Raw genomic sequence first — 27970 nt, 5'->3', positions numbered from 1 at the left:
ATTAGCAGCTAATTACATGGAGAGGGCACAGATGTCCAGGCTTCAGAACTGCATGTGGGAACATTGTGTGGTTAACAGGAGAATGTGCCAGATGCAGGCACTGAAGGACCAGTGGGAGAGTATGAAGGGACAAGAATGTGTAAACAATTAGATAAGTGGAGAAGGGGGGTTCTGCAGGCCTCAGCCAGCAACTTAAGTGTGTCGGGGAGATGAGGTTTGGCCACAGTGTGAAGCTTTTGAATCACCAAAGAACTTTCCTCACGGAGTAACAGTTGATCAAGTCTGATTTTCAAAAGATCAGTTAGGAGTGTGGATATATAACTTGAAATAACGTAAGGATGATGGCACATAGGTTCCTGGGAGATTCTGGGCTTAGCGAGTAAATGGGTGTCAAGAGAAGGAGAAAAATGAATATATTTAAGGCCATACAGGGACATTAAAATCAGAAAGTATAATGAAAGTAACATTAATGTGATTGAGATGTGTATAAAAATAGCAAGCAAAGAAGTTTAAAACAGTTTAGAGACTCCTGTCCCATCTTTATATGCATTTGCTCTGCTCTGGGAGCAGTCCTGAGGAGTCCCCAGTCACCTGCTCTTTACTATGTGTGGAGGGTAGAACCAAATACGTTCCTTCCTAGCGCTTTGTCCTGAAAGCAACCTACCCTGTGGTTCCTTTCTAGGGGTATAACACTATTGATGGACTCAGTATTGCTCTCCCCTCCTCCACCAACACAGCCCCTCAATCAGCTTTTCTGTCTCTGTATCTGAGATCTCTGTTGTAGCATGACCTCTCTCAGTGGCTTAATATTTTCCTTTCAATAAACTCCTTTCAAGTAATTTTGCTTGTTCATATCACTTCAGAACACCAGAGATCCCTTAAGCATTCCCATAATAGAAAACCAGGTAAAATGGAATCAATGAAAATAAGTAAGGGGTAATATTAAGCTTGATTTTACCCACCCAGGACTCTGAACCGAAGTCCCACTTCCCCTTAAGGGAATGTGAGCCGAGTGCCTGGGAGGTCGTAAAAACAAACACCCACATGCAAGATGAAGCTTTTCTTCTTCATATTCTCAAAAGAATGGAAAGATAACCAAAGAAGGGACTATCGTTTTTACTAAGGTGATAGGTATCATGCCATGTTCTCGTTGCCAGCTAAAGCAGTTTGTAGTTGGGGTTCACATCTCCCATTGTGGGGAAGCTGCTATAGACCACATATATCTTCCTGCCATTAACACTGGAAACAAGTTGGGTGCTAGACTCAGGAAGTGCCCAACGGGTAAGAGTTGATCAAACCTGAGGGCCTGGGCCTGAGTTCCAATCCCAGGCATCCACATAAAACAGGCGTGGTCACGCATGCCAGCACTGAGAGTAAACAGTAAAGGGAGGCATCTGGCAAGTGAGGACTGAACGGGGCAGCATTAGCTACTTCTGGTGCTTATCATGTAGACCTTGTATTCACCAGGTAAGAGCCCCTCCCTCAGCCTCCTCCTGTGACCACCTTATTTATCTCCCAGTTTCTGGCCTACCATGTCCACATGAGGCTCCAGGAGTTTGATGAGGCACAAATCTGGTGTCGTCATACCTCCACATATATTGTTTATCAGAGAAAACCATGCTAGCATTCAGTGTGGCTCGATTCATTGCATGCATGGTGTCATGGTTACTGATCTATGGCTGTTAAGAGACACCTTGAACAAGGCCACTCATATAAAAGAAAGCATTTAATGGGGGTGTGGGACTTGCTTACAGTTTTACAGGTTAGTCCGTGATTACCATGGTGTGAGGCAGAAAGGCGCAATGCTGCATCAGTAGCCGAGGGTTTTATATCCAATTTATGGGCAGCAAGCAGAGAGAGAGAGAGAGAGAGAGAGAGAGAGAGAGAGAGAGAGAGAGAGAGAGAGAGAGAGAGAGAGAGAGAGAGAGAGAGAGATGAGGGGAGGGGGAGGAGAGGAGGAAGAGGAAGAGGAGGAGGAAGAGGAGGAGGAGGAAGAGGAGGAGGAAGAGGAAGAGACAGACAGACTGGGTTTGAGGTGGGCTTACTAAGGGCTCCTGCAGTGACAGGGCTCCTGTAGTGACACACACCTTCTCCATCAAGGCCACGTCTTTCTCAAACAGTCCATCAACAGAGGACCAAGCTTTCAAACCTATGAGCCTATGGAAGCCCTGTGCTTCAAACCACTACAGGCAGCGTAGTAATTACTTGTTTTGTTGTTCTGACAAATACCTGACTTAAACACCTTTGGAAAGAGATTATTAAGCATCCTGAGCTTAAGGTGGCTGGTCACACTGCATCCACAGTCGACAGCTATGGTTTCTGGTACTCAGCTTTCTTCTTCTGATGCAACCACAACTCCAGCCCAGAGAGTGGTGCCTTCCCACCTATTTATAGCGGGTCTTCCCACCTCACATAACCTCTTGATAAGGCATTGCCTCACGGACATGCTAAGAAACTTGTCTCAAGGTGATTGTAGAGTCTGCCAAGTTGAAAATAAAAGCCAACAGGAATAAGTGAGAAGGCATAATTCAGGTGTTAGGATGTACTGTGTGTGATTCAAAGTTAAAGAGGTGGAAATCTATCTAATAAAGAGTGAGAGCTGTTTCCACTTCACCCACTCCAGTGTAAACAGACATTGTTGTTGTTAACCTGAGTTTTTAAATAGACATTCTTATGACTGCTTAAGAACTTAGGTAAATAGAAAATGGTTCTCTTAGATTCTTTTATCACTCTGACTAAAATACCTGTCGGAGTAACTTAAGGAAAGAAAGATTTATGTTGGCTCGCTGTTGCATGTAATTTTTAAAAACATGCTTGCTCCAGGTAGGCTGTGGGAACAGCAGCCACCTGCCAGCTGTGTACTCAGCGACCACGGGCTAGCTAACACGTTTCCCATAAACACTGGATTGCTCTACACCAACCATCCACCCCCTCGGCTGGCTCCAACGACTGCCAATGACCACCCCACGGCCACGCCTTCTCTCTTGCCCATCTGAATCATCTCGGGGAAAACACGAATCTTAATATTTTAAAATCAGCCAGATAACTATTGTCCTAAACTCATCAGCTACATTAGAATTCGTCTGGTGGAGGAGGCCACCACAGGTTCTAATGGCTTCCAGACCTACATGGTGTCTGACTTCTCCCTTCACAGCCTGGCCCAAAAGCCCTTTCTCATATCTTGTCTCCTCCTCCTCTTCCTGGGAGCTGGAAAACCCACCTCTATATCTTTTTCCAGCAATTGGCTTCTGCCATCTTTATTGACCCAATCGAACAGTTAGGGCACCTGCCCCCACAGCTGGGTGTTGTAGAGGTAGTTGAGAAGGCATGGCAGCAGGAACAGTATCATCCTTAGGGGAGGAAGTGTGAGAAGACGTGCTCATCGCACCTTGGTGGCTTACTAGGACGCAGAGATCTAGGTTACAGCTAAATGCCAGGCTCCCAAGGTTTCCACAACCTGACACTATAGCACCACCAGCTGGAGACTGAGGCTGTAGGGAGTTCCAAATTCAGACCATAAGAGTAGCTATTTGACTTAAGCATGTAGTCTACATTTTCAGAGACGTCCATCAGAAATTTACATTCAGTACTTTTTTCTGTCCCAGGCCAACTTTGGCTTTGTGCTACTTGCATTTTTCTCCTTCATAGCTTAGCCCACCTTGTAACTATCTTTCTACACACACGCACACGCACACGCACACACACACATGCGTGCGCTCTCGGGATTTTTCTTCTCACCACACTCCTGGAGGCCAGCAGATTCCCGAGCCTTTCTTCTCATCTTTCATCTTCTCCATCCACAGCATCCCCCGAGTGCAGTTCTAAGCAGCATGAGGTGTTCTGAATCTCCACGAGATCATTATCCTAGACAGAGAAAACACTGTCCAGACAAGCGTTTTAAAGGATCGGCTTTCTGTGGCTTTTCAGTCTTCACCATCTTGCCCAGAGTGAGGTGTAGGATGGCCCTATAGTTTTTCTGAGTCAGGACTTCCCATTGAGGAGCCAGTGGGACCAACAAAGCAGTATTATTTTAGAGATGTTTTAAGATTCAGATGAAAATGAGTTATTCAGTTTTCTATTTGTTTAGGTTCACAGCTACACGAGTCATCAGTCTATAAGTCCCACTATGCGGTGTGTGTTCACTGCTACACTACCTTACAGTCATCAGTCTATAATTCCCACTATGTGGAGTATGTTCACAGCTTACAGTTATCAGCTCCACTATGATCATTCACATAAAGCCTGGAAACATGAAGCAAGTACCCAGCATTTGTCTCCCTCCATGAGTTCCTGCCTGTGTGAGCCAGTTTTATACACACCCCATAGGCCAGAAGCACCCTGTGCTGGAGCTTCTGTTAGAGACTTGTAGGACCTCTCAAGCTCAAGAAGACTCCAGCAGTCCTTATTCTCCTGAAGCCCTGCTGTCCTTGATGGAGGAGGCCCTGAGCTCCACGTTAATAGATCCAAGGCTCATGCAACCCCAAGGCTGCAAAACCATGAGCGTTCTTGTAATTGTTTATCATTTGGGGGAACAAATGTTGCAAGGAAACGCTAATTCTTGAACTTTGAGCTCCAGTTATTTTCTTCTCTTATTGTAAAACAGATATTTCTACAGAGCTTCTCATCCCTGACAGCAGAGGTGCCAGATTGGTGCTGTAGTGTCCGGGCCTATCTCAAAAAAAGCAAATCTACAATTATTGCCTGTAAGTCATCAACATCAGAAGCACAGACCTCACTGATAAAGATGGGTTCATTTCTTATTTGTCTTAACTGATGCCAAACTCTCCAGTGAATCCCAGACACACAGTTCTGGCACATGTGGGAACATAGGAGAGTGAGGCCATTTTGTAGCTTGTATTTGACATTTGCTTTCAATTACCACATATATGCCAAGGAGTTTCAAGTATTTCTTCCCATCTGAAATTCTTCCCCACGACCCATATCTGATTCCATTGTGCTGAACCCAACCTCTCTCTTGACCTGAAGGCACTCCTAGCATTGAACAGGCTCAAAGCTAAACCCATTGCCCTCCTGTATAAACTTCTTTTATCTCTTGCATTCTTGATTTATGCTCTTAGCTTCTTGTTAGAATAGGAATTGGCTTTTAACCAGCTAGATAAGCATTTTTGCATCATGACTCACTATATGCATAGTTATAACTGGCTTCAAAAACCAGTGTTGTGTTTTACTATCGATTGCTCTCTGATATATACCATATCTCTTTTTAAATAGTGGCTGGCATATATCTCCCTATTAATTTATTCATTTACCCCACCATTTGGCCAAGTGTTTGTTATAATAGCTGAGGAACTGGCTCTGCACTCTGCCTTGAGAGACTATTTCAATTCTCAAAGTGCACTATAGCACTGCAACAGATAAATGCAGCCTTTTCTGATTCATTTTCAGATGCTATCCTCCTCAGTCTGAGGCTAGCCTGCAGTCAGAACTTCATTATACCATCCAGACACACCATCCATCTATCTATCCATCCAGTCAGTTAATCAACATTCTCTGACTCTGTATACAGTACCAGGCATATTGGGAGCACTAAGAACTGAAGGGTAAGCATCATGGTCTCTGCTCTGAGGCTTGAAGTCCAATGGGGAAGCAAGTCATCATTAAGAGAAGTCTACAAAGAGGTACTCGTGCAGCCACAAGACTGCGTGACTTGAATTTGGTTGTCCAGAGATGCTCTCAGGCAAAGGTGGCCCATGAGCTGAACCTAACAGTGGGGGTGGGAGATCAGCTGGCCAAATCAGAAGTCAGATGTGTAGGGAATGAACCACCAAGAGAAAGCACTGCAGGGCAGCCCAGCGCTTTTGAGAAATAAAATGCTCATACAATTGTCTGCTGGTGCTCCAAAACCTGCTATTAGCTCTGCCTCCATACTCAGTACTCCTGTCTCATTAACTTACACTGCACTGAATTTTTCTCCCCACAAGAGAGCCAAGCATAGCATCCTCTTGTGCTCCTAGTCCTCCCTGACACCCACCCCAGTGCCCTGTAAGAGACCCTTTGTCATGCTGAAGAAAACTAATTCTTCCTCTTTTTACCTTCCTCACTAGGCCAGGGGTGTCTCCTAAGGAGTCCCCAGCCTTTCATCTGCTGTGGGAAGCTGGAAGGTACAAGGCTCCTTGGGCAGATTCAAGGAGAAGCTGCACAAACGGATGGGTAAAAGACCTCTCAGGACTGACCACTTAGTACTGTGTAACCAACTGGTGTGCCTTTCCCTGGAGAGAACTACTTCTTCCATTCTCAGCATTCCTTAGTTCCCTGTAGTTCTTTCTGTAGGGTTGAGGCCTCCTGGACTTTCTGCCATCTACTTTAGGATGTCTATTATTGTTTTTCTTGTTCAGCTCATATTTGGATGGTCATGTTGGTGAGACTTTGAGTGTAGCTTCTGACATTAGTCTCACAGCAAACTCCCTGGTCCTCTGGCTCTTACAGTATTTCCATTTCGTCTTCTGCACTGATCCCTAGTCAGGCCTTACGTGCCAGAGTTGTATTTCAGATGTATCAGTTGGGACTGGGCGCCACAACTTTAAATTTTGATTGACTGTAGTTTTTTCTAGTGATCTGTGTGTTGCAAAGAGAAGTTTTCATGATGACAGGTGAAAACACACCACAGTTATCTGTGGATATAAGGCAAGGATTTAGGATGTAGCTAGGGATTTTGCTGATTAAGTAACATGGCGGTTGCAGATTCACCCTTAAGGATCCTTGACTTTACTAGCCCTGGGTAGTAGTCTAGGTTTCCCAGTACCAGGGATGATTTTCTGGTTGAGTGGGCATTAAGTCCAGTTAGAGAGCTGTTGGTTACCACCAAGGTATGTGTGCCACTCCTGCACTACTAGGGTTATTGTGACATGCTGGTCACTGTTGTGGTTCTAGAGGTTTACTTTTAAAACATGCATAGTAACATATAGACGGAGCAAGATGCGCTTATGTATTTAAGAACATATACACACATATGTATGTAACAACAACTAATGAAAAGAATATGACTTTGAAAGAGAGCAAGGGGAGGTATGAGAGAAGGTTTGAAGCAAAGGAAGGGAAGGGGGAAATGATATCATTATATTAACTTCAAAAGAGAAATGAAATCTTTTCAAAAGACTTTTCAGCTATCATCACTTACATAGGTTAGGACGCTTGATTCTGATAGTACAGATTCTATTTTCTTTTTGATATTTTATTCATAAAACATCGTTTTTGACTTTTGGCCAGTATTCCTCTGCTTTCTAACAGAAATGTCTTGGCATTGGAACTTATTAGTTCATGAAAGTAAAAGCCTGGCCCAGAGACAAGCTCATACACTTTCCATAGTGCCTCGATGCCTGTCCTTGCCTGTCATCCATTCAACCCACCCTGCCTCTTACCCTCTGAAAAGGCTTTTACTGGAAGCAAAATTAATTTTTAATTCTTCTTTTCCTTTGTGAACATTCTGCCCACTTTGCATTTCCTGAGCAAAGGCTCCAAGAATGTCTCGAAAAGAAATGGAGCCCAGGACCCGATTGCCAAGTTTGACATTAAATAACAGTCTTGTGTGGTTTGTCTTTCCTGTTAATTTTCATGTGACAGCCATAATGTTTACTAATCTCCATGAAACAGAGCACTTATAAGGATGTGGACCATGCCTAGGAAAAGGATGTGTTGATACAGGCATTATGGGAACATTGACTGGACCACCAGGACAGTTGTCATTTTGCAGCAAAACTTACTCTGACTGTACTTTGTTCATAGAATGTCGAGACGTATATGTGGTGCACAGACTGCGCCTATGTTGCAGTTTAGCTGAAGGTGCCTCTCCTCAGTTGTTAGTATTGCTGGAGTCCTTTGTCATTCATACCAAATTCAACCAGTGTGTGTGTGTGTGTGTGTGTGTGTGTGTGTGTGTGTGTGTGTATCTGTGTCTTTGTCTGTGTCTGTGTATTTGGCTGGGTGTATCTGTGGGTGTGTTGTGTGTGTGGTGCCTAAAAACTTTCAAAGTGCCTTTTGAAGAGACATTGTTATCAGGATTCTTTATACAGTGCTCTTCCTCTTTCTTCTCTCTGGCCCCCCTTGTGTATCTCCTTCCCTCTCTCCACATGGCCCATCAATTACGTAACCTTTATGTAGCTCTGTGGCAGTTTGAATGAGAATGGTTCCCATGGCCTCATATGCTTGAATGCTTGGTCCTAAGTATGTGGAATGTTTTGGGAAGAATTAGGAGGTGAGCCCTTGTTGGAGGAGGTGTGTATTGAGGGTGGTCTTGGGGGTTTCAGAAGCCCATATCACTCAGAGGTAGCTCCCTCGGCCTTGTGCTTATGGATAAAAATGGAAGGTCTCAGCTGCTGTGCCAACATTGTGCCTTCCTGCCTGCTGCTGTGTTCCTCATCATGAGGATAACAGAGTCCTACCCTCTGATAAGCTCCAGATAAGCCCTTTCTTCTAAAAGTTCCTTTATCTCCGTGTCTTATCACAGCAATTGAAAAGTAACTAAGACAGAGTCTATGCTAGTATTTATTAATGTTTTCAAAAATCAACCAATTGTAATTTCAAAGAAGAACTTTATCATCTTGTGTGCTGACTTAACATTGAAGTGACTACATGAGTCCATGTATTTGGTACCTACTCAACAGAACAGGAATGTGAATAAAACACTCACTATCTGCAACCCTTGGCAGCACAGCCCTGGAACCTGTCACCAGTAAATCCCTGGACCAGTAACCATAGCTCCGTATTGCCTTCTACCTAGTAATGCCTGCGAATCCTCAGATAGAAAACTGTATGTCTTACTTGATCCTCCTGTTCCCACCCCTCTACCTTCTTCATAGTTTTCCAGCCTTGTCTCCCACTCTTCTAACTTGGTGACCACCTATGCTTGCCCAGGATCATTTGAATGGCAGCATCTTTCTCTGAATATACCCTAGGATGGGAGCTACAGTAAAAAAGCCTGTAGTCTCCAAGCCCACTGCATCCCTGAGGCAATCCGGTTTTCTGTGGGTACTTCGCTAATATTATTTCTTTATTGACAGCCATGGACTGTTCTCCACATAGACGACACAGGTGCTGTCATTGCTCTCTGATTTATAATGAGAAAGGTGATGCCCTCTGAGGCTCCTTCTCATCCGCCTTGACATGGCAAGAAAGTAGAGGAGCAAGGATATAAACCCAGGGAGTTTGCCTTCAAGACTCTTAACTTTTCAACTCCACACATTGGATCTGAAGTGTCAAGCTTCACTGTGATAGTTAAGAAAAGTGAAGGCTTGCTCGAGTTCAATGTGGGTGCCCGAACTATATCCTTCAGTTCCCTTTGCAAGAACAAATGTAGATGGGAAAGAAGTGGAAATTAAAATAGAAGAGAGAGAGAGAGAGAGAGAGAGAGAGAGAGAGAGAGAGAGAGAGAGAGAGAGAGAAACTATTTTGACAAGAGGAAAGTATAAATCACAGTGGTTAAATTGAAGGATCCTGAAAGAATGTGAATGTCAGACTGTGACTCTTGAGTTTTGGAACATACTGAGACAGAGGACATTAGGGGAAGCAATGACAGCAAATGACAGCACTCCCTCAACTGGAGCGATACACAGTGGCAGTGTAGGGAGGGACAAGCACCCAGGAGAGTCGTGAGGGGCACCAGCATGCATTGCAGGTTCCATGAAGAGGACTTTGCACTGTGACTCTTCACGGACGTAGTGAGCTTGACACAGTACAGCAGGCCTGACTCGCCCCATTCAACTACATTTGTTAGAGCATGGGGATTCGCCTTGGATGGCTCTTTAACTGGCTTTGCTTTTATTGAAATGAAAACCATGACTGATGGTAATGGAGAGACATTCAGACATTCATACCATGCAGTGTACTATTTTCTGCACTTGAGAATTCTGAGTGCTTTGGAAAAAATGTCTGTTTTCACAATTTCCTGTTCTTTCCTAGGTTCTTGGAACACCGAATGAGGACACGTGGCCTGGAGTTCACTCTTTACCACATTTTAAGCCAGGTATGTTTTATTAACTGTAAATGCTAAGCACTTCCTGTACGTAAAAGGCTACTATATAAATGGCCATGTTCAAGCAACATGCATCTTGAAACATCCCAATAATGGAGTTGTCCTTGTGTTTGCACAATTCATTAAAATTAGAAAAAGTTCACTGCCCCTCTACCATGAGAGAATTTCACCTCATGAACTATGTTTGATTTCCCAAGATCAGTGGTTCTCAACCTGTGGGTCGAGACCACCTTTAGCAAACCTCAAGCTCCAAAAATATTTACATTAAAATTCATAACAGTAGCAAAATTACAGCCAGGAAGTAGCAATGAAAATAATTTTATAGTTGTGGGTCACCACAATATGAGGGACATTATTAAAAAGTCACATCATTAAGAAGGTTGAGAACCACTGGTCTAGATGAGCTTGTGTTCCCTAATAATTTCATTATCAGTTAGACATGCCTCCCTGCTTATAAAAGAAAAAATTATCTGGAGAGATGGCAAAGCAATGGTAAAGCATTTGCTGCATTAGCATAAGGACCTGTGTTCAAATTCTTGGCATCCATGAAAGACACTGGGCATGATGGGACCTGTAGTCCTAATCCTAATTAAAGAAAGAAAGGCAGAGTGGAAAGGGGTCTGAGCGGAGAGGGAGCACCTAGCCTGAGCATTGGCAGCAGACATCCTGGTTCCAGGACCCCGCCAAGTGTATTCTGCACAGAGGTTAGGGATCCGACTGGCTGGAGAACGCTTTGCCTGAGCATCCGCAGCAGACATCTTTGTTCCGGGACCCCACCGGGTGTATTCTGCACAGGCCCCAGACTTCCAGCCACCTTCCGGCCAGTGGAAAGGGGTCTGAGTAGAGAGGGAGTGCTTTGCCTGAGCATCGGCAGCAGATATCTTGGTTCCGGGACCCCGCCGAGTGTATTCTGCACAGGTGAGAGTACGGAATACAGAAGCTAAAAGCTTCTGGAATGGGGGGGGGAGGGAGCCACAGAGCTTCTAAGGCAGCCCCCTTTTCGGGCCCCAGACAGCTGGCCACTTTTCTGCCCAGTGGTTAGGGATCCGACCAGCCCAGGAACGCTTTGCCTGTGCATCAGCAGCAGACAGCAGACATCTTGGTTCCGGGACCCCGCCGAGTGTATTCTGCACAGGCCCCTGACATCCGGCCACTTTCCGGCCAGTGGAAAGGGGTCTGAGCGGAGAGGGAGCACTTTGCCTGAGCATCAACAACAGACATCTTGGTTCCTGGACCCCCGCCAAGTGTATTCTGCACAGGCCCCAGAGATTACCAGATGGCAAAAGGCAAACTCAAGAATCCTACTAACAGAAATCAAGACTACTCACCATTATCAGAACTCAGCACTCCCACCCCACCTAGTCCTGGGCACCCCAACATAACCGAAAAGCTAGATCCAGATTTAAAAGCATATCTCATGATGATGGTAGAGGACATCAAGAAGGACTTTAATAACTCACTTAAAGAAATACAGGAGAACATTGCTAAAGAGTTACAAGTCCTTAAAGAAAAACAGGAAAACACAACCAAACAGGTAGAAGTCCTCAAAGAAAAACAGGAAAACACATCCAAACAGGTGATGGAAATGAACAAAACTATACTAGACCTAAAAAGGGAAGTAGACACAATAAAGAAAACCCAAAGTGAGGCAACGCTGGAGATAGAAACCCTAGGAAAGAAATCTGGAACCATAGCGGCGAGCATCAGCAACAGAATACAAGAGATGGAAGAGAGAATCTCAGGGGCAGAAGATTCCATAGAGAACTTCGGCACAACAATCAAAGAAAATACAAAACGCAAAAGGATCCTAACTCAAAACATCCAGGAAATCTAGACACACAATGAGAAGACTAAACCTACGGATAATAGGAGTTGATGAGACAGAAGATTTTCAACTTAAAGGGCCAGCAAATATCTTCAACAAAATTTTAGAAGAAAACTTCCCAAACCTAAAGAAAGAGATGCCCATGATCATACAAGAAGCCTACAGAACTCCAAATAGACTGGACCAGAAAAGAAATTCCCCCCGACACATAATAATCAGAACAACAAATGCACTAAATAAAGATAGAATATTAAAAGCAGCAAGGGAGAAAGGTCAAGTAGCATATAAAGGCAAGCCTATCAGAATGACACCAGACTTTTCACCAGAGACTATGAAAGCCAGAAGAGCCGGGACAGATGTTCTACAGACACTAAGAGAACACAAATGCCAGCCCAGGCTACTATACCCGGCCAAACTCTCAATTACCATAGATGGAGAAACCAAAGTATTCCACAACAAAACCAAATTCACACATTATCTTTCCACGAATCCAGGCCTTCAAAGGATAATAACAGAAAAAAACCAATACAAGGAAGGAAATCACGCCCTAGAAAAAGCAAGAAAGTAATCCCTCAACAAACCAAAAAGAAGAGAGCCACAAGAACAGAATGCCAACTCTAACAACAAAAATAAAAGGAAGCAACAATTACTTTTCCTTAATATCTCTTAATATCAATGGACTCAATTCCCCAATAAAAAGACATAGACTAACAGACTGGCTACACAAACAGGACCCAACATTCTGCTGCTTACAGGAAACCCATCTCAGGGAAAAAGACAGACACTACCTCAGAGTAAAAGGCTGGAAAACAATTTTCCAAGCAAATGGCCTGAAGAAACAAGCTGGAGTAGCCATTCTAATATCGAATAAAATCGACTTCCAACCCAAAGTTATCAAAAAAGACAAGGAGGGACACTTCATAGTCATCAAAGGTAAAATCCTCCAAGAGGAACCCTCAATTCTGAATATCTATGCTCCAAATACAAGGGCAGCCACATTCATTAAAGACACTTTAGTAAAGCTCAAAGCACACATTCCACCTCACACAATAATAGTGGGCGACTTCAACACACCACTTTCATCAACGGACAGATCGTGGAAACAGAAACTAAACAGGGACACAGTGAAACTAACAGAAGTTATGAGACAAATGGACTTGACAGATATCTACAGAACATTTTATCCTAAAACAAAAGTATATACCTTCTTCTCAGCACCTCACGGGACCTTCTCCAAAATTGACCATATAATTGGTCACAAAACAGGCCTCAACAGATACAAAAATATTGAAATTGTCCCATGCATCCTATCAGACCACCATGGACTAAGAATGATCTTCAATAACAACATAAATAATGGAAAGCCAACATTCGCATGGAAACTGAACAACACTCTTCTCAATGATACTTTGGTCAAGGAAGGAATAAAGAAAGAAATTAAAGACTTTTTAGAGTTTAATGAAAAAGAAGCCACAACATACCCAAACCTATGGGACACAATGAAAGCATTTCTAAGAGGGAAACTCATAGCTCTGAGTGCCTACAAAAAAAGAAACTGGAGAAAGCACACACTAGCAGCTTGACAACACATCTAAAAGCTCTAGAAAAAAAAGAAGAAAATTCACCCAAGAGGAGTAGACAGCAGGAAATAATCAAATTCAGGGGTGAAATCAACCAAGTGGAAACAAGAAGAACTATTCAAAGAATTAACCAAACACGGAGTTGGTTCTTTGAGAAAATCAACAAGATAGATAAACCCTTAGCTAGACTCACTAGAGGGCACAGGGACAACATCCTAATTAACAAAATCAGAAATGAAAAGGGAGACATAACAACAGATCCTGAAGAAATCCAAAACACCATCAGATCCTTCTACAAAAGGCTATACTCAACAAAACTGGAAAACCTGGACGAAATGGACAAATTTCTAGACAGATACCAGGTACCAAAGTTAAATCAGGATCAAGTTAACGATCTAAATAGTCCCATATCCCCTAAAGAAATAGAAGCAGTCATTAATAGTCTCCCAGTCAAAAAAAGCCCAGGACCAGATGGGTTTAGTGCAGAGTTCTATCAGACCTTCAAAGAAGATCTAATTCCAGTTCTGCACAAACTATTCCACAAAATTGAAGTAGAGGAACTCTACCCAACTCATTCTATGAAGCCACAATTACTCTGATACCTAAACCACAGAAAGATCCAACAAAGATAGAGAACTTCAGACCAATTTCCCTTATGAATATCGATGCAAAAATCCTCAATAAAATTCTTGCTAACTGAATCCAAGAACACATTAAAGCAATCATCCATCCTGACCAAGTAGGTTTTATTCCAGGGATGCAGGGATGGTTTAATATACGGAAATCCATCAACGTAATCCATTATATAAACAAATTCAAAGAGAAAAATCACATGATCATCTCGTTAGATGTGGAAAAAGCATTTGACCAGATCCAACACCCATTCATGATAAAAGTCTTGGAAAGATCAGGAATCCAAGGCCCATACCTAACCATGATAAAAGCAATCTACAACAAACCAGTAGCCAACATCAAAGTAAATGGTGAGAAGCTTGAAGCAATCCCTCTAAAATCAGGGACTAGACAAGGCTGTCCACTTTCTCCATACCTATTCAACATTGTACTTGAAGTCCTAGCCAGAGCAATTCGACAACAAAAGGAGATCAAGGGGATACAAATTGGAAAAGATGAAGTCAAAATATCACTTTTTGCAGATGATATAATAGTATATATAAGTGACCCTAAAAATTCCACCAGAGAACTCCTAAACCTGATAAACAGCTTCAGTGAAGTAGCTGGATATAAAATTAACTCAAACAAATCAATGGCCTTTCTCTACACAAAGAATAAACAGGCTGAGAAAGAAATTAGGGAAACAACACCCTTCTCAATAGTCACAAATAATGTAAAATATCTTGGCGTGAATCTAACTAAGGAAGTGAAAGATCTGTATGATAAAAACTTCAAGTCTCTGTAGAAAGAAAGAAGATCTCGGAAGATGGAAATATCTCCCATGCTCATGGATTGGCAGGATCAACATTGTAAAGATGGCTATCTTGCCAAAAGCAATCTACAGATTCAATGCAATCCCCATCAAAATTCCAACTCAATTCATCAACAAATTAGAGAGAGCAATCTGAAAACTTATCTGGAATAACAAAAAACCTAGGATAGCAAAAACTCTTCTCAAGGATAAAAGAACCTCTGGTGGAATCACCATGCCTGACCTAAAGCTTTACCACAGAGCAATTGTGATAAAAACTGCATGGTACTGGTACAGTGACAGACAAGTAGACCAATGGAAAGAATTGAAGACCCAGAAATGAACCCACACACCTATGGTCACTTGATCTTCGACAAGGGAGCTAAAACCATCCAGTGGAAGAAAGACAGCATTTTCAACAAATGGTGCTGGCACAACTGGTTGTTATCATGTAGAAGAATGTGAATTGATCCATTCCTATCTCCTTGTACTAAGGTCAAATCTAAGTGGATCAAGGAACTTCACATAAAACCAGAGACACTGAAACTTATAGAGGAGAAAGTGGGGAAAAGCCTTGAAGATATGGGCACAGGGGAAAAATTCCTGAACAGAACAGCAATGGCTTGTGCTGTAAGATCGAGAATTGACAAGTGGGACCTCATGAAACTGCAAAGCTTCTGCAAGGCAAAAGACACCATCAATAAGACAAAAAGACCACCAACAGATTGGGAAAGGATCTTCACCTATCCTAAATCAGATAGGGGACTAATATCCAATATATATAAAAAACTCAAGAAGGTGGACTCCAGAAAATCAAATAACCCCATTAAAAAATGGGGCTCAGAACTGAACAAAGAATTCTCACCTGAGGAATACGGAATGACTGAGAAGCACCTGAAAAAATGTTCAACATCCTTAATCATTAGGGAAATGCAAATCAAAACAACCCTGAGATTCCACCTCACACCAGTCAGAATGACTAAGATCAAAAATTCAGGTGAGAGCAGATGCTGGCGAGGATGTGGAGAAAGAGGAACACTCTTCCATTGTTGGTGGGATTGCAAGCTTGTACAACCACTCTGGAAATCAGTCTGGCGGTTCCTTAGAAAATTGGACATAGAACTACCGGAGGATCCAGCAATACCTCTCCTGGGCATATATGCAGAAGATGTTCCAACCGGTAAGAAGGACACATGCTCCACTATGTTCATAACAGCCTTATTTATAATAGCCAGAAGCTGGAAAGAACCCAGATGCCCCTCAACAGAGGAATGGATACAGAAAATGTGGTACATTTACTCAATAGAGTACTATTCAGCTATTAAAAAGAATGAATTTATGAAATTCCTAGCCAAATGGATGGACCTAGAGGGCATCATCCTGAGTGAGGTAACACAATCACAAAGGAACTCACACAATATGTACTCACTGATAAGTGGATATTAGCCCAAAACTTAGGATACCCAAGATATATAATACAATCTGCTAAGCACATGAAACTCAAGAAGAATGAAGACCAAAGTGGGGTCACTGTACCCCTTCTTAGAATTGAGAACAAAACATCCATGGAAGGAGTTACAGAAACAAAGATTGGAGCTGTGACGAAAGGATGGACCATCTAGAGACTGCCATACCCAGGGATCCATCCCATAATCAGCTTCTAAACGCTGACACCACTGCATACACTAGCAAGATTTTGCTGAAAGGACCCTGATATAGCTGTCTCTTGTGAGACTATCCTGGGGCCTAGCAAACACAGAAATGGATGCTCACAGTCAGCTAGTGGATGGATCACAGGGCTCCCAATGGAGGAGCTGGAGAAAGTACCCAAGGAGCTAAAGGGACCTGCAACCCTATAGGTGGTACAACATTATGAACTAACCAGTACCCTGGAGCTCTTGACTCTAGCTGCATATGTATCAAAAGATGGCCTAGTCGGCCATCACTGGAAAGAGAGGCCCATTGGACACACAAACTTTATATGCCCCAGTACAGGGGAACGCCAGGGCAAAAAAAAAAAAATGGGAATGGGTGGGTAGGGAAATGGGGGGCAGGGGGGAGGGTATGGGGGACTTTTGGGATAGCATTGGAAATGTAATTGAGGAAAATACGTAATAAAATATATTTAAAAGAAAGAAAGGAAGGAAGGAAGGAAGGAAGGAAGGAAGGAAGGAAGGAAGGAAGGAAGGAAGGAAGGTCGGTCTCCGGGAACCTGCTGATTGGTTAAATCTATCTAAATCTGTGAGCTCCAGATTCAGTGAGAGGCCCTGTCTCAAAAAAATAAGATGAAGAGAAATTGAAGAAGAGACCCAGTATCAATGAAATCACCACACACCCACACTCTCCCCTGCACACACACCCCACACAGGAGCAAAATTTAATTTGGAAGACAACTCATACATACCACTACTTTTGTATAATACTTATAAAATATAATAAGTTATAAAAAGAAAACAAATTTTCCTTTCTTCAATTATGCAAGTAATATATGGCCAAATGATTTGAGTTCAATGATAAAAATTCTCCCGATTCTCTGGCTGTGCGGCATCTTGTATTTCAATGCAATATATTTAAGCGTAAAACTGGAGGACTTTGAGGATGTCATATTTCAAAAATAAGTTTTCCCCTCCTCACTCACCAGTAGATGGCAGTCATGAAACTTGAAAATCTGAACAGCTTAATATTTTTTGAAGATATAAAAGATTTGCAGTCAGAAATTGAATAAAACCAGGAAAAATAATTCTCCTGTTGTTTTCCTTTTTGAGTCACAAAACATGATACATGAAATGTAGATTGACCATAGCGTTTCCAAAGGAATTTCAAGGAGGGTCTGGTAGCCACGGCCCTCTCACAGGCAGAGCCGTGAGTCATTCACTGAGCAAAGCCAAGTGTCTCCTGCGTCTCCTCTGTGGAGACTCCAGGAATAAATTACCAATTCCAAAGGATGACTGAGTTGGGAACTATTTTTATTCTTCATTATTCTCCTTCTGAAAGTGTACAGTGTGATGAGAATTCTTTTATCTTCTTCAGAAGCCCCAAGGCCCTTTGTACTTTTACTGAAAATTATAAATGAGTTCTATGTTCGGAAAAAGTCTAGAAACAAGGCAATTTATTATAATAGATCTTTCTTTTTTAATTAAGCAAGAAGCATCGTGTAATCAGTGTGCTTATTCCTGGTGGGGCTTTAAGGGAAGACGATGGCTCTTTGTAAGCACCATGGGCCTTTCAGGTTAGCAATCTTGTTAGGATATGAAATTTTAGGATTCCAAGACACAAAATAGAGCAGCCTGAGAAGCCAGAGTTTAGCTCACTGGCAGAATAATGTCCTAGCATTTACCAAGATAAACAAGCAAATAATATTTTAAATGAATAAAGTAATATACATAAAGGACCAAGTAAGATAGTCATTTCACCTACCAAATGCCTAGACTAGAAAATATGAAGCAATTTCTCTATTTCTGTGCTCATAGAGCTTAGCTTCATCCATACACACGGAAGTACCTAATGCTTTTACATAGAAAGTATAAGACAGATGAACTTAGCAGATTGCGAACCTCAGGAGCTGGAGAACTATGTATACACTGTACATACCTGATATTCAGAAATTAGTGGTGCTCTGAGTTACACTGACTGCTTACAGAAATGGTCTAATTCATGACACTCCTCTGGTAGAAATGTATAAATGAGAATAGATATGTTAAATGCTGTGTGAGCGCTGCAGCAGCAGACATGGCAGGCATTATATTGGGTGTCCAGAAGAATAGCACGTCAGGATGGGGTAAGGTTCCAATAACAGAGACATGATTATAAACTGAGAGGAGACCGATCCCTTTCACACAGCCCAGCCAGACCATCAGGGAGTCTTAGTCTCAGAGTTCACAGCCTTTATACTCCAAGGGAAGAAAACACAAGGGAAAGGACACTAGCAGTCTAGGGGTCCCCTGTCGCACCCTGCTCCTCACCTTTATATTCTATCCCCAAAGAGAGCTGCAGAGATTCTAAAAGGGGAGAAAAGCGATAAGAGCATACTTTCTTTAATTAGAAAAAAATTGTGTGTGTGTGGGGGGGGGGGGCACGCGCGCCCGTAGGTGGGCATCAGAGGCTAACTTGCATATATTAGTTCTTTCTTTCCACCATAAGGGTTTTAGGGATTGAACTCCGGTCATCAGCCTTGATGGCAAGCAGGTCTACCCACTGAGACATCTCCTTGACTCTTTAACAGAATAAATGTATTCATTTTGAACAATGGAACAATCCCATAGTGCAAAGCTTTCTCTCTGCCCTTTCACCCATCTCCCCGCTTCCCCAGAATCCACTGCCCTTCCTGACATGAGGCTTCTTCTCTGATGCACTAGCTGCTCGTGAATATATATTATATTCCTACATAAACTACAGTTGTGTCTTGTTTTTCTCACTAGTGTATCTTACATATCTCCCTGTGTCACTGTCTAGAATTCGCTGGGCTCCCTGTTGTTTCTGATTGCTACAGTTTCCTGCTGCACGGATTTAACCCACTCTAACTGTGCAGATTTGCACTGTCTTCAGTATTGTACTATTAGAAATATCAATGTGGTAACAGCTACATTTAAGAGGTAAATAGAGAGAAATGGAGTTAAAGAGTCAACAAGAATAAGCAGTTGTGATTTTTGACGTTTAACATCCTAAAGCAATGCCCCCTTTGTCTTTGTGTTGGCAATACCAGGATGCTTCCCCACAGTCTTCTCCACTCAAGAGTGTGTGCCCAGACTCAACCAATCAACTGTCTAAATAAATCTTTCTCTAATGTCAGTTTGCATGCTTCCTCTAATTGGAGGTTGGGCATCTGTTTACCTGTTCCAGCTTTTCCTCTACTGTAAACTATTTATGGCTTTTGCTCAGTTTACAACTGAAAGATGTAACCTTTGTCAGCTCCCTACTCATTTCTAGGGGGTTGATAATTTAGAGTGGTTTCTCTCTTATCACTGAAGCCCTTTGCTTCTCTAGATTTGAACTGCTTAAGAGGATTTTTCTATTTTTATTATCTTTATTCCCCAAAAGTGTTACATAAAAAAATACCATACATTGTAATTAATCAGCCTTGAGGACTGTGCTATTCACTGACTATGGTTAGAATAGCTATTCTAACAGATGCTTTGCAGACTCCTGACATTGGACTTTATACTTTCACTATTGAAACATTTTTATGCACTTATCTGCTACCAAAACCTAAAAAATCTCATGAGAGGATTAGAATGAGAAAAACATTTACCTTGTATCCCTGTTGGTAAATCCTGTTCATTACCCGAGTTTCATTCTTCCTCACCACAACCTAATATTTAATCTCCCTTGTTCTCTTACCCACATGTTGTACTCTACCCACATCCATGTGTTTATGCATATTCCTGTATTATTAGCTAGATTATGTATATGTTTTTTCTTTCTGATATTGTGTTACCTTGCTTAATATTATACATTCTAAGTCCATTCTTTTTCCTGCAAATTTTGTGATTATATTTTTTCTTTAAAATTGAGTAATATTCATTCATATATACATATGTGTGTGAATATATATATGTATATATGTGTGTGTGTGTGTATATATATATATATATATATATATATATATATATATATATATGATAGATAGATAGAAGGATAGAAGGATAGATAGCAGATATATATGCCAATATTTGAACTGGTTGATTTCTGTTGTTTCTGCAGTGAAGGGAGCAGCAGTGACCATGGGTCTCATGTATTTCCCAGGAGGGAGGATATGTAGTCCTCTGGGAAGCTGTTCAGGTGTGAAATAGTACAGTAACATGAGTTGATCTTATTTTAATTTTTTGAGAAATCTTTAAACTGATTCCCACAGTGATTACATGACTTTGCACCTCCATCTACAGTGAATGAGGGTCCTGCAGTGACCTCTGGCACTTCAGAAACTTCACAGCTATAATGTGCTCAGAGAGCACTAGAACCAAAGCTCCAGACTCTCACAGGACACTGAGCACACTGGAGCTGAAGCCTGGGTCCTGAACTGACTTGTGAGGCCAATCGACTGGAGTTCTGGGCACAAAGTGCTTGCCTGGTCCTGCAGCCTTCCAAGACCCTCTCAAATTTAAAGCAAAGTTGAACATAGTCCTTACTGTTATGTTTTGTCTTCTATGAATTACCTATCAATATGTTTTGTCTAAAGGAAAAAATTACTGTGATATTTGCATAACAGTAGTGGCATGGTGTCTTAATACCAAATCCTAACTAACTCACACACACACACACACACACACACACACACACACACACTAACGCACAATTTGTGTATGCATTCATACAAGAGAAAGCATTTCAAAGTGTTTTATTTTACTGTTGTGTTCTAGGTCGTACATAAATATAGACATCCCTTGAAGAAAATATCATGTCTGTGTTCTTATAATATGTACAAAATTTCTGGTCCAAGTCTGTACAAATGGCTTCAGACTCAAGCAGCAGGCAGACTGCATGAATGGTTCTTCCCTCCAGCTCCTAAGTTCCCCCAACAAAGGGGCATTCAGCAACGGCTTAGTGATTAGTTATTATTCAGAAGTGCAGACAGGAAGACACTGTAAAGTTCAAGGCGGAAACAACACTGCCAGACTGGAAACAAAGATAAGTAATGAAAATTCAAATAAAATAGCCCTATTTTCTAAAATCAAGCAAGCGGCAGGGCATATCTAAAGTGGTTACATCATTTCTCAGGGCAAGTTAGTCATCCAAATGTGAGAGGCTGTTCAATTGAAGAAATGCAGAGGAAGATGGGATGCCTTATGATAAAGAAAGAAAAATTTACCAGTGAAGAAGAAACCGTGAAAGATGGTGGTGTTTCAGACATATTATGTCCAGACCAAGCATGCAGACACATGGCCTTTGGATCAGCATTTCATGTGGATTTGGTTATACGAGGTGCTTGTAATGAAGTGGAAAATCTCTCCCTAACTCCTGCGTAGGCACAGACAGGGTTTCTTGAGTCAAGTAGATCCAGGCTTCTATTTTCAAAGGGAGGAAATAAGTGATTTCAGAAGTATCCTACCTTGGTAGCTTACTACTCAGTGCTACCTCATTACTTTAAAAAAGTTTTACTACCTTATCTCATTTGATATTCACAATGAGTCTAAGTTACTATATTATTTCACTAACATCAGAGTCCTATTTTACAGCTGAGGGAATTCCCATCTCTGAGTTTGCCCCAACCCTAGTATCTCTCTTAAAGAAGATTTGCCTTTTATAGCTAGAGCTGGGAGGATCAACTCCCAGGCTCGTCTCTGCCTGCCATAACTTACTAAAGAGCTGTCTCCCCACAAGCATCTTTCATTGCCCATCCAGCTGCTCACTGGGCATCTGTAAGCCCTCCACACCAGCTCTTACACTAAGCTGTCAATTCTAAAAAAGTGTTTCAGATGATTTGACTTCCAAAATCTTTCTTGAAAAGTGGTACAATTAATACTTTCACCAGGACAACAAGAATGGACCATGAGTGTCCCAGGACAACAAATAAGGGCCAGGACTGTCCTAGAGTGATTAGAAACATGATCCTTCCACATATTACCTATTTCAAAGCATCTTTAGTGACATATAGTATAGGATTAAGGACACTGATTCCAGAGCTAGACAAGCTAAATGTCAGCACTGGTGGCAAGTATGAGCTTGGCATCTTGTGGAACAAAATGTCCCTTGCCACTGCTGAGGTTGCAGTCTTCAGTACCTGGGACAGGAAATGTGACTTTGGCCCTCTCCACAGCCAAGGAGGTTTAGGCCATTGGCTTAGGCACCACCTGTGTCTTCTCAAGGCTTTTATAAGGTAACTGGAAAGTTTTGGAGGGAGCAAGAATTCCTACTGGGTAGGATGTCATGCCTGAAGATGAGAGAGAGGCTGTGTTGGTGTCATACTGCTCCCTTCACAGACACCCCTACTTGCAGAGACATTCTTACTTGCAGAGACACCCCTACTTGTAGAGACACCCCTACTTGCAGAGATACCCCCTACTTGCAGAGATACCCCCTACTTGCAGAGATACCCCCTACTTGCAGAGATACCCCCTACTTGCAGAGATACCCCCTACTTGCAGAGACACCCAGTACTTGCAGAGACATCCCTACTTGCAGAGACACCCCCTACTTGCAGAGACATACCTACTTGCAGAGACACCCTGTACTTGCAGAGACACCCTGTACTTACAGAGACACCCCCTACTTGCAGAGACACCCCCTACTTGCAGAGACACCCCTACTTGCAGAAACATTCCTACTCACAGAGATACCCCTACTTGCAGAGACACCCCATACTTATTGCAGAGACATCCCTACTTGTTGCAGAGACACCCCTACTTGCAGAGACACCCCCTACTTGTTGCAGAGACATCCCTACTTGTTGCAGAGACACCCCTACTTGCAGAGACACCCCCTACTTGTTGCAGAGACATCCCTACTTGTTGCAGAGACACCCCTACTTGCAAAGATTCCTCCTTTATTCTTCAAAAGAGATGGTGTCTATTCCATCCAGTCCAATGACTTCTACAAAAATTAAATGCAAAACTGTTTTTACACATTCATCATTATTAATTCTAACTACTTTTACCATGACTAAGTTAGATAATTTAATTGATATATTTTTATTTTTATATAATATATATCATATTTTTTAACTTTAAAAGTTCATGGTTCTAAAATAATGTTTTCATCATTAAAATCATGTGTCTTCTGCTTGCTAGTCCCTTTCCCACTTGCTTTTTATGCTTTGCCTAGGAAATTGTTTTTCTTGCTTGATAGCAACCATCACAATTATAGGTTAAATCTATGTTATAGTATGGTTGCTGGAACAGTTATTTACCGTGTGCGAGTGAGTAGAAGGAGCAAGGGAGATGGGAAATGAGGAAAGTGCCTGCTACACCAGCACAAGAGCCTGACTTCAGATCCCTAGAGTCTACCAAAGAAGCCACTGATGTGCTGCTTGCTGATAACTCTATCCTTGGGGAGGAGGAAACAGACAGAGAGGTATCTGAAGTATGCACATACCTGCATCCACACATACACACAAAAGACACATACAAAAATGCACATGTTCACACACACACACACACACACACACACACACACACAGCTTAGCACAAAATTATTGTGCAGCAATTCAGCCCTTATTTCCAATTGCTTTGCTGAACGGTTTACTGATGTATGTTTGGGATTTTCAAAGCTTTCTCTAACTGTGAGCTACCACCTATGTCAACCAAAAGTCATGTAATTAGTAAGTGTGTGGGTTACATGAGTCTTTAAAAGATCTGTTAGCAGACAATCATCATATATGATGATTGAGTTCAGCTTGACATTTTCATAATGCATACAACATATTTTGGTCAAATTTACCACCATTCTCATTTATCGCTCTCACACACACACCCCTGTGTGTGTGTGTGTGTGTGTGTGTGTGTGTGTCCCCATGAATTTAATTGTGATTTCTTACAGAAATGTGGTTCCTGAAGTGTTGTTTTTAATAGGATAGAGAACATAGGAATGCCTACATTACTCTAGAAAATTTCTTCCTCTGATAGCAATCATCTACTTCCTGTAGCTGCTAGGGGAAGGATGGGGATATGTGAACTTTGAAGAGAAGAGGAAGTTAAAAAATGAAAAAGTGACAGGAAGGACAGACTTTCCTTAGTGTTCTGACTATGGGACAGTGTTACTGGAGGTCACTGGTAGGTGTAAATTAGAGAGGGAATGGTAAGCAAGGGGAGAGTCTGTTCAGCCAGAAGTAACGGTGCTTTGCATACTTACTCAGGAGTCTGCACTGAGAGTGGGTGTTCTCCAGGAGCTAGAGAAACAGCTGTCACCAAGGAAGACCAACCTAAGAAGCTCACAGGCCAGAGAGAGCACAGATCATGACAAATGCCAGGTCCCAAGTGTGGCTGCAGAAATGTGACCACAGGGAAGCAGGAAGACACTGTAGAGACCCAGGCTTTGGAAGGCCATAGGGGAGGAGTTGAGATCTCATTTGAAAAATAGTGAGAAGCTCTGAGCTGGGAAGGGAATGGATCTTTAGCCTTTCAAAGGGCTACTGGCTACACAGTGTAACAGACCTAAGTCGGAGCTGGAAAGAGGTTTCACATTGTGTGAATTGTTCTTGATTGGTCCTTTCTGCCTGCAGCTCTCCGGGAGAGAATGTCTGGAAAAGTTAATCTTGACTCAGAGGGAAATTACTGTCATACCAGTGAACAGTGACATCACAGACACAGGGACATCCTCCCCCTGTGTCTGTCATTGGATGGGGATTTGACATGCTATGTCAGGGGTATAGCCAATGACATAAAAGGAAATAGAAAGGAGCTGGGTATTGCGTTAACCACTGAAATAGCACCATCTCCAGTAGCAGATGCTGTGTGGAGTGTAGCAGTCAGTTAAGCAGAGCAGAGGCTGTGTGTACCCACGTCCACTAGTCTGCTTAAAGAATTTCCCACTCACTTTCACCAGTAAGGTCAATAATCGTGGAAACCAATAGAATGTCTACGGAGTATCAGAAAACATGAAACAAGTTCTCAAGGGAAAGTGAGCTTCTTCAAAGTGGATTTCTTAATGTTTAATTAAAAACAAAAACATGTTCTGCTCTCCCTGGGCCTGAGAATTTTAAAATTCTCAGCCTCAGTGTTAACCACACTTCATCTCACCAAAGTAGATACACAATGTTGGTTACCACAGAAAGCCCTTCCTACTGCCTGCTGCCTAGTTTGTATGATTTGGTTACTGTCATACTTATGTGATAAAGTTAAACTTTTGCCCTGAGTGTATAGATAATGAATTATGTGCCGTTGAGGACGGTGGCTCACGCCATTAATCCCAGCACTCAGGAGGCAGAGGCAGGCAGGTCTCTGAATTTGAGACCAGCGTGGCCTACATTTGATTAAGTTGGTATATGTCAGAAGCATTACTGTAAACTAGCTGGGCATTCTTTAGTTTCTTGGTGGGTTATAGCTATCCTGTTCACAAATAAATGTCAGCAAGTGTGTAAGTAGAAATCCACAATGTAAAAATTCCTTTGTAACTCTTGTATCTTCCCACATGAGTAATTCCATGCCACTGTGAGACAGCCACGATAAGTGGTTGACCAGATGGTGGTAGAAAATGCTTACTGTCTTCAACCCTTGGGAACACTGAGATCACAAAGTGTAGTGTGGCGCTCAGTAATCTCAGATGTTACGTGCATTTTGTTGTTTTGAGAATTTTTAGAAACAAAATAAATGCAAACCTGTCTGTGCTAGTTTGTGGCTAGTACTTGGTGTTGGTAGCTGTTTCCTGTTCACCAAGTGCTTTTGCCAGCCCTGTGAGGTCTTTCTAGCAGAGCAGGTAGTCAGGCTAGAGAGATGAAGCTGAAGGTGTAGAAGGAAAGCCAGGTTTGATAACACACTATAACCTGAACCACAATCACACTGTGGTCAGCAGTCAAGCTGCCTGTGATAGTTCACAAAACAGCTACCCAACTGCACACACGAATCACAGCCATCCACTGGGAAGGGTAGGTTACTTGTTTTGCCTGCGTGGTAAGTTGAGGATTGCTTGAGCTTGTCTGGTTCTTAGAAGTCCTGGTTCCAGGATGCAGGTTGGTTTTGTTTTCTCATCCTTCATGGAGTTACCGATATGGAAAAATGCTGCTTTTTCCTCCGGAAAGGCAGGAACAGAAGATGGAAGCCTCAGCTATGAGCACTTTTCAAGCCTCTACTAAGTCAATACCACTGATACTGCACCGTGAACACAGGCGCGGTGGGGGACTGAAGTGTCTCACTCGTAACGAAAGGAGGGTGTAATTATTGGCTCACTGTTAATCCATTCACCCCTTCTCGGTCTCCTGCCTAAGAGAAGAGTAACAACTTCATGCTGCTGTAGTTTAAAATCTTCGTCAGACCATTGAGGTGGAAAGATGGCTAAGTGGGTAAAATACTCACCCTGCAAGCATGAAAATCTGAGTTTTTATCTCCAGAACCCTAACTGCTTGTGACAGCATGTGTCTGTAACTACTCTGATAGGAAGATGGGAACTAAAGACAAAAATTTCCAGAAGTTCATAGCTTCACCTACAGGTAAAGGTGAAGTCAGTCAGGAAGCAAATAGACAGAATGTTATAGATGAGGAAAGTTGACAAAGTTGTGTTATTGGGTTTTTTGTTTTGTTTTGGGTTTTTTTGTTTGTTTGTTTGTTTGTTTGTTTTTGTTTTTGTTTTTTTTTTTTTTTGGTTTTTCAAGAGAGGGTTTCTCTGTATAGCCCTGGATGTCCTGGAACTCATTTTGTAGACCAGGCTGGCCTCGAACTCAGAAATTCACCTGCCTCTGCCTCTTGACAAAGTTGTTTATATTCCGATTTTCTGTTACTCCTGAAGGAGCGTTGATCTGGCTCTGTGACTTCAGAGTAAAACTTCAAGTCTCTCACAACCAAGACATACCTCTTCTTGTAATAACTGGAGCATAGACTTCAACTCTGGACAGTGCACCTTCATAGCCCAGCACTATCTGTGAGCTGTCTGTTACGCACAGGTCCTCCAGTGTCTGTGCTTCAGTATCCACCTGTGTGCAGTGCAGTGCTGTCCCTTGCTCAGCAGTCGCTTACCCTTGCTCTGGGTAAGACAGTGAATTTGTATTTGGAGGCTGCATGGGAGGCATGAGCATCCCCCACTCTTTGGTAACAAGAGTCTGGAGCACATAGTCCCACTTGAGCCTTTGCCACTAACCCGCATCACAGGCACCACAGCATGTGCCTCTCTCTGCTTGCTTGTAAGAGGAAGGGGTTAGCCTCCCCACCCCCAGTACTCCCGCAGGCCTCTGGGCTGTGGGTATCACCACTCCAGCTGCTTTCTACCATGGTGGGAACATATCTACTTTCGTTCTCTCTCCTTCTTTTAGAGTTGAAAGTTTGATACTGTAAAGAGTCCACTCTGAAGCATTCATAAATGCCCTCTAGAAGAGTCACCTGGTGGAGACAGAGGTGCTCTGTCTTGGGATGGAGGAAGTACAGATGGCTGCAGTACCTCCCCCAGAGATGTTCCTGAACCCACATGAATATGTGCACTACCAAAGATGGAAATGTTTAATGACTAGAGTGCAATGCTTGAGTCTGGACTCAAAAGAGCAAAGCATTGGGAACTAGAGGATGACTGTGGTAGCC

General features: G+C 42.4%; 1 protein-coding gene across 7 annotated transcripts in view; it reads left to right on the top strand.

Moving 5' to 3' along the window:
* Positions 1-27970, top strand: part of Cdk14 (cyclin dependent kinase 14) — a 648997-nt gene that overhangs the window by 482543 nt on the left and 138484 nt on the right. For all 7 annotated transcript variants that reach the window (XM_021162869.3, XM_029477257.2, XM_029477253.2 and 4 more), the window contains one exon: positions 9916-9979. In XM_021162869.3, coding sequence (XP_021018528.1) covers positions 9916-9979 — 64 coding nt within the window. The remainder of the gene's footprint in view (positions 1-9915; positions 9980-27970) is intronic.

Source organism: Mus caroli, unplaced genomic scaffold (assembly GCF_978045245.1).
Source record: "Mus caroli unplaced genomic scaffold, Mus_caroli_1 scaffold_4, whole genome shotgun sequence".
Lineage (NCBI taxonomy): Eukaryota > Metazoa > Chordata > Mammalia > Rodentia > Muridae > Mus > Mus caroli.
This window is presented reverse-complemented; position numbering and strand designations above follow the sequence as displayed.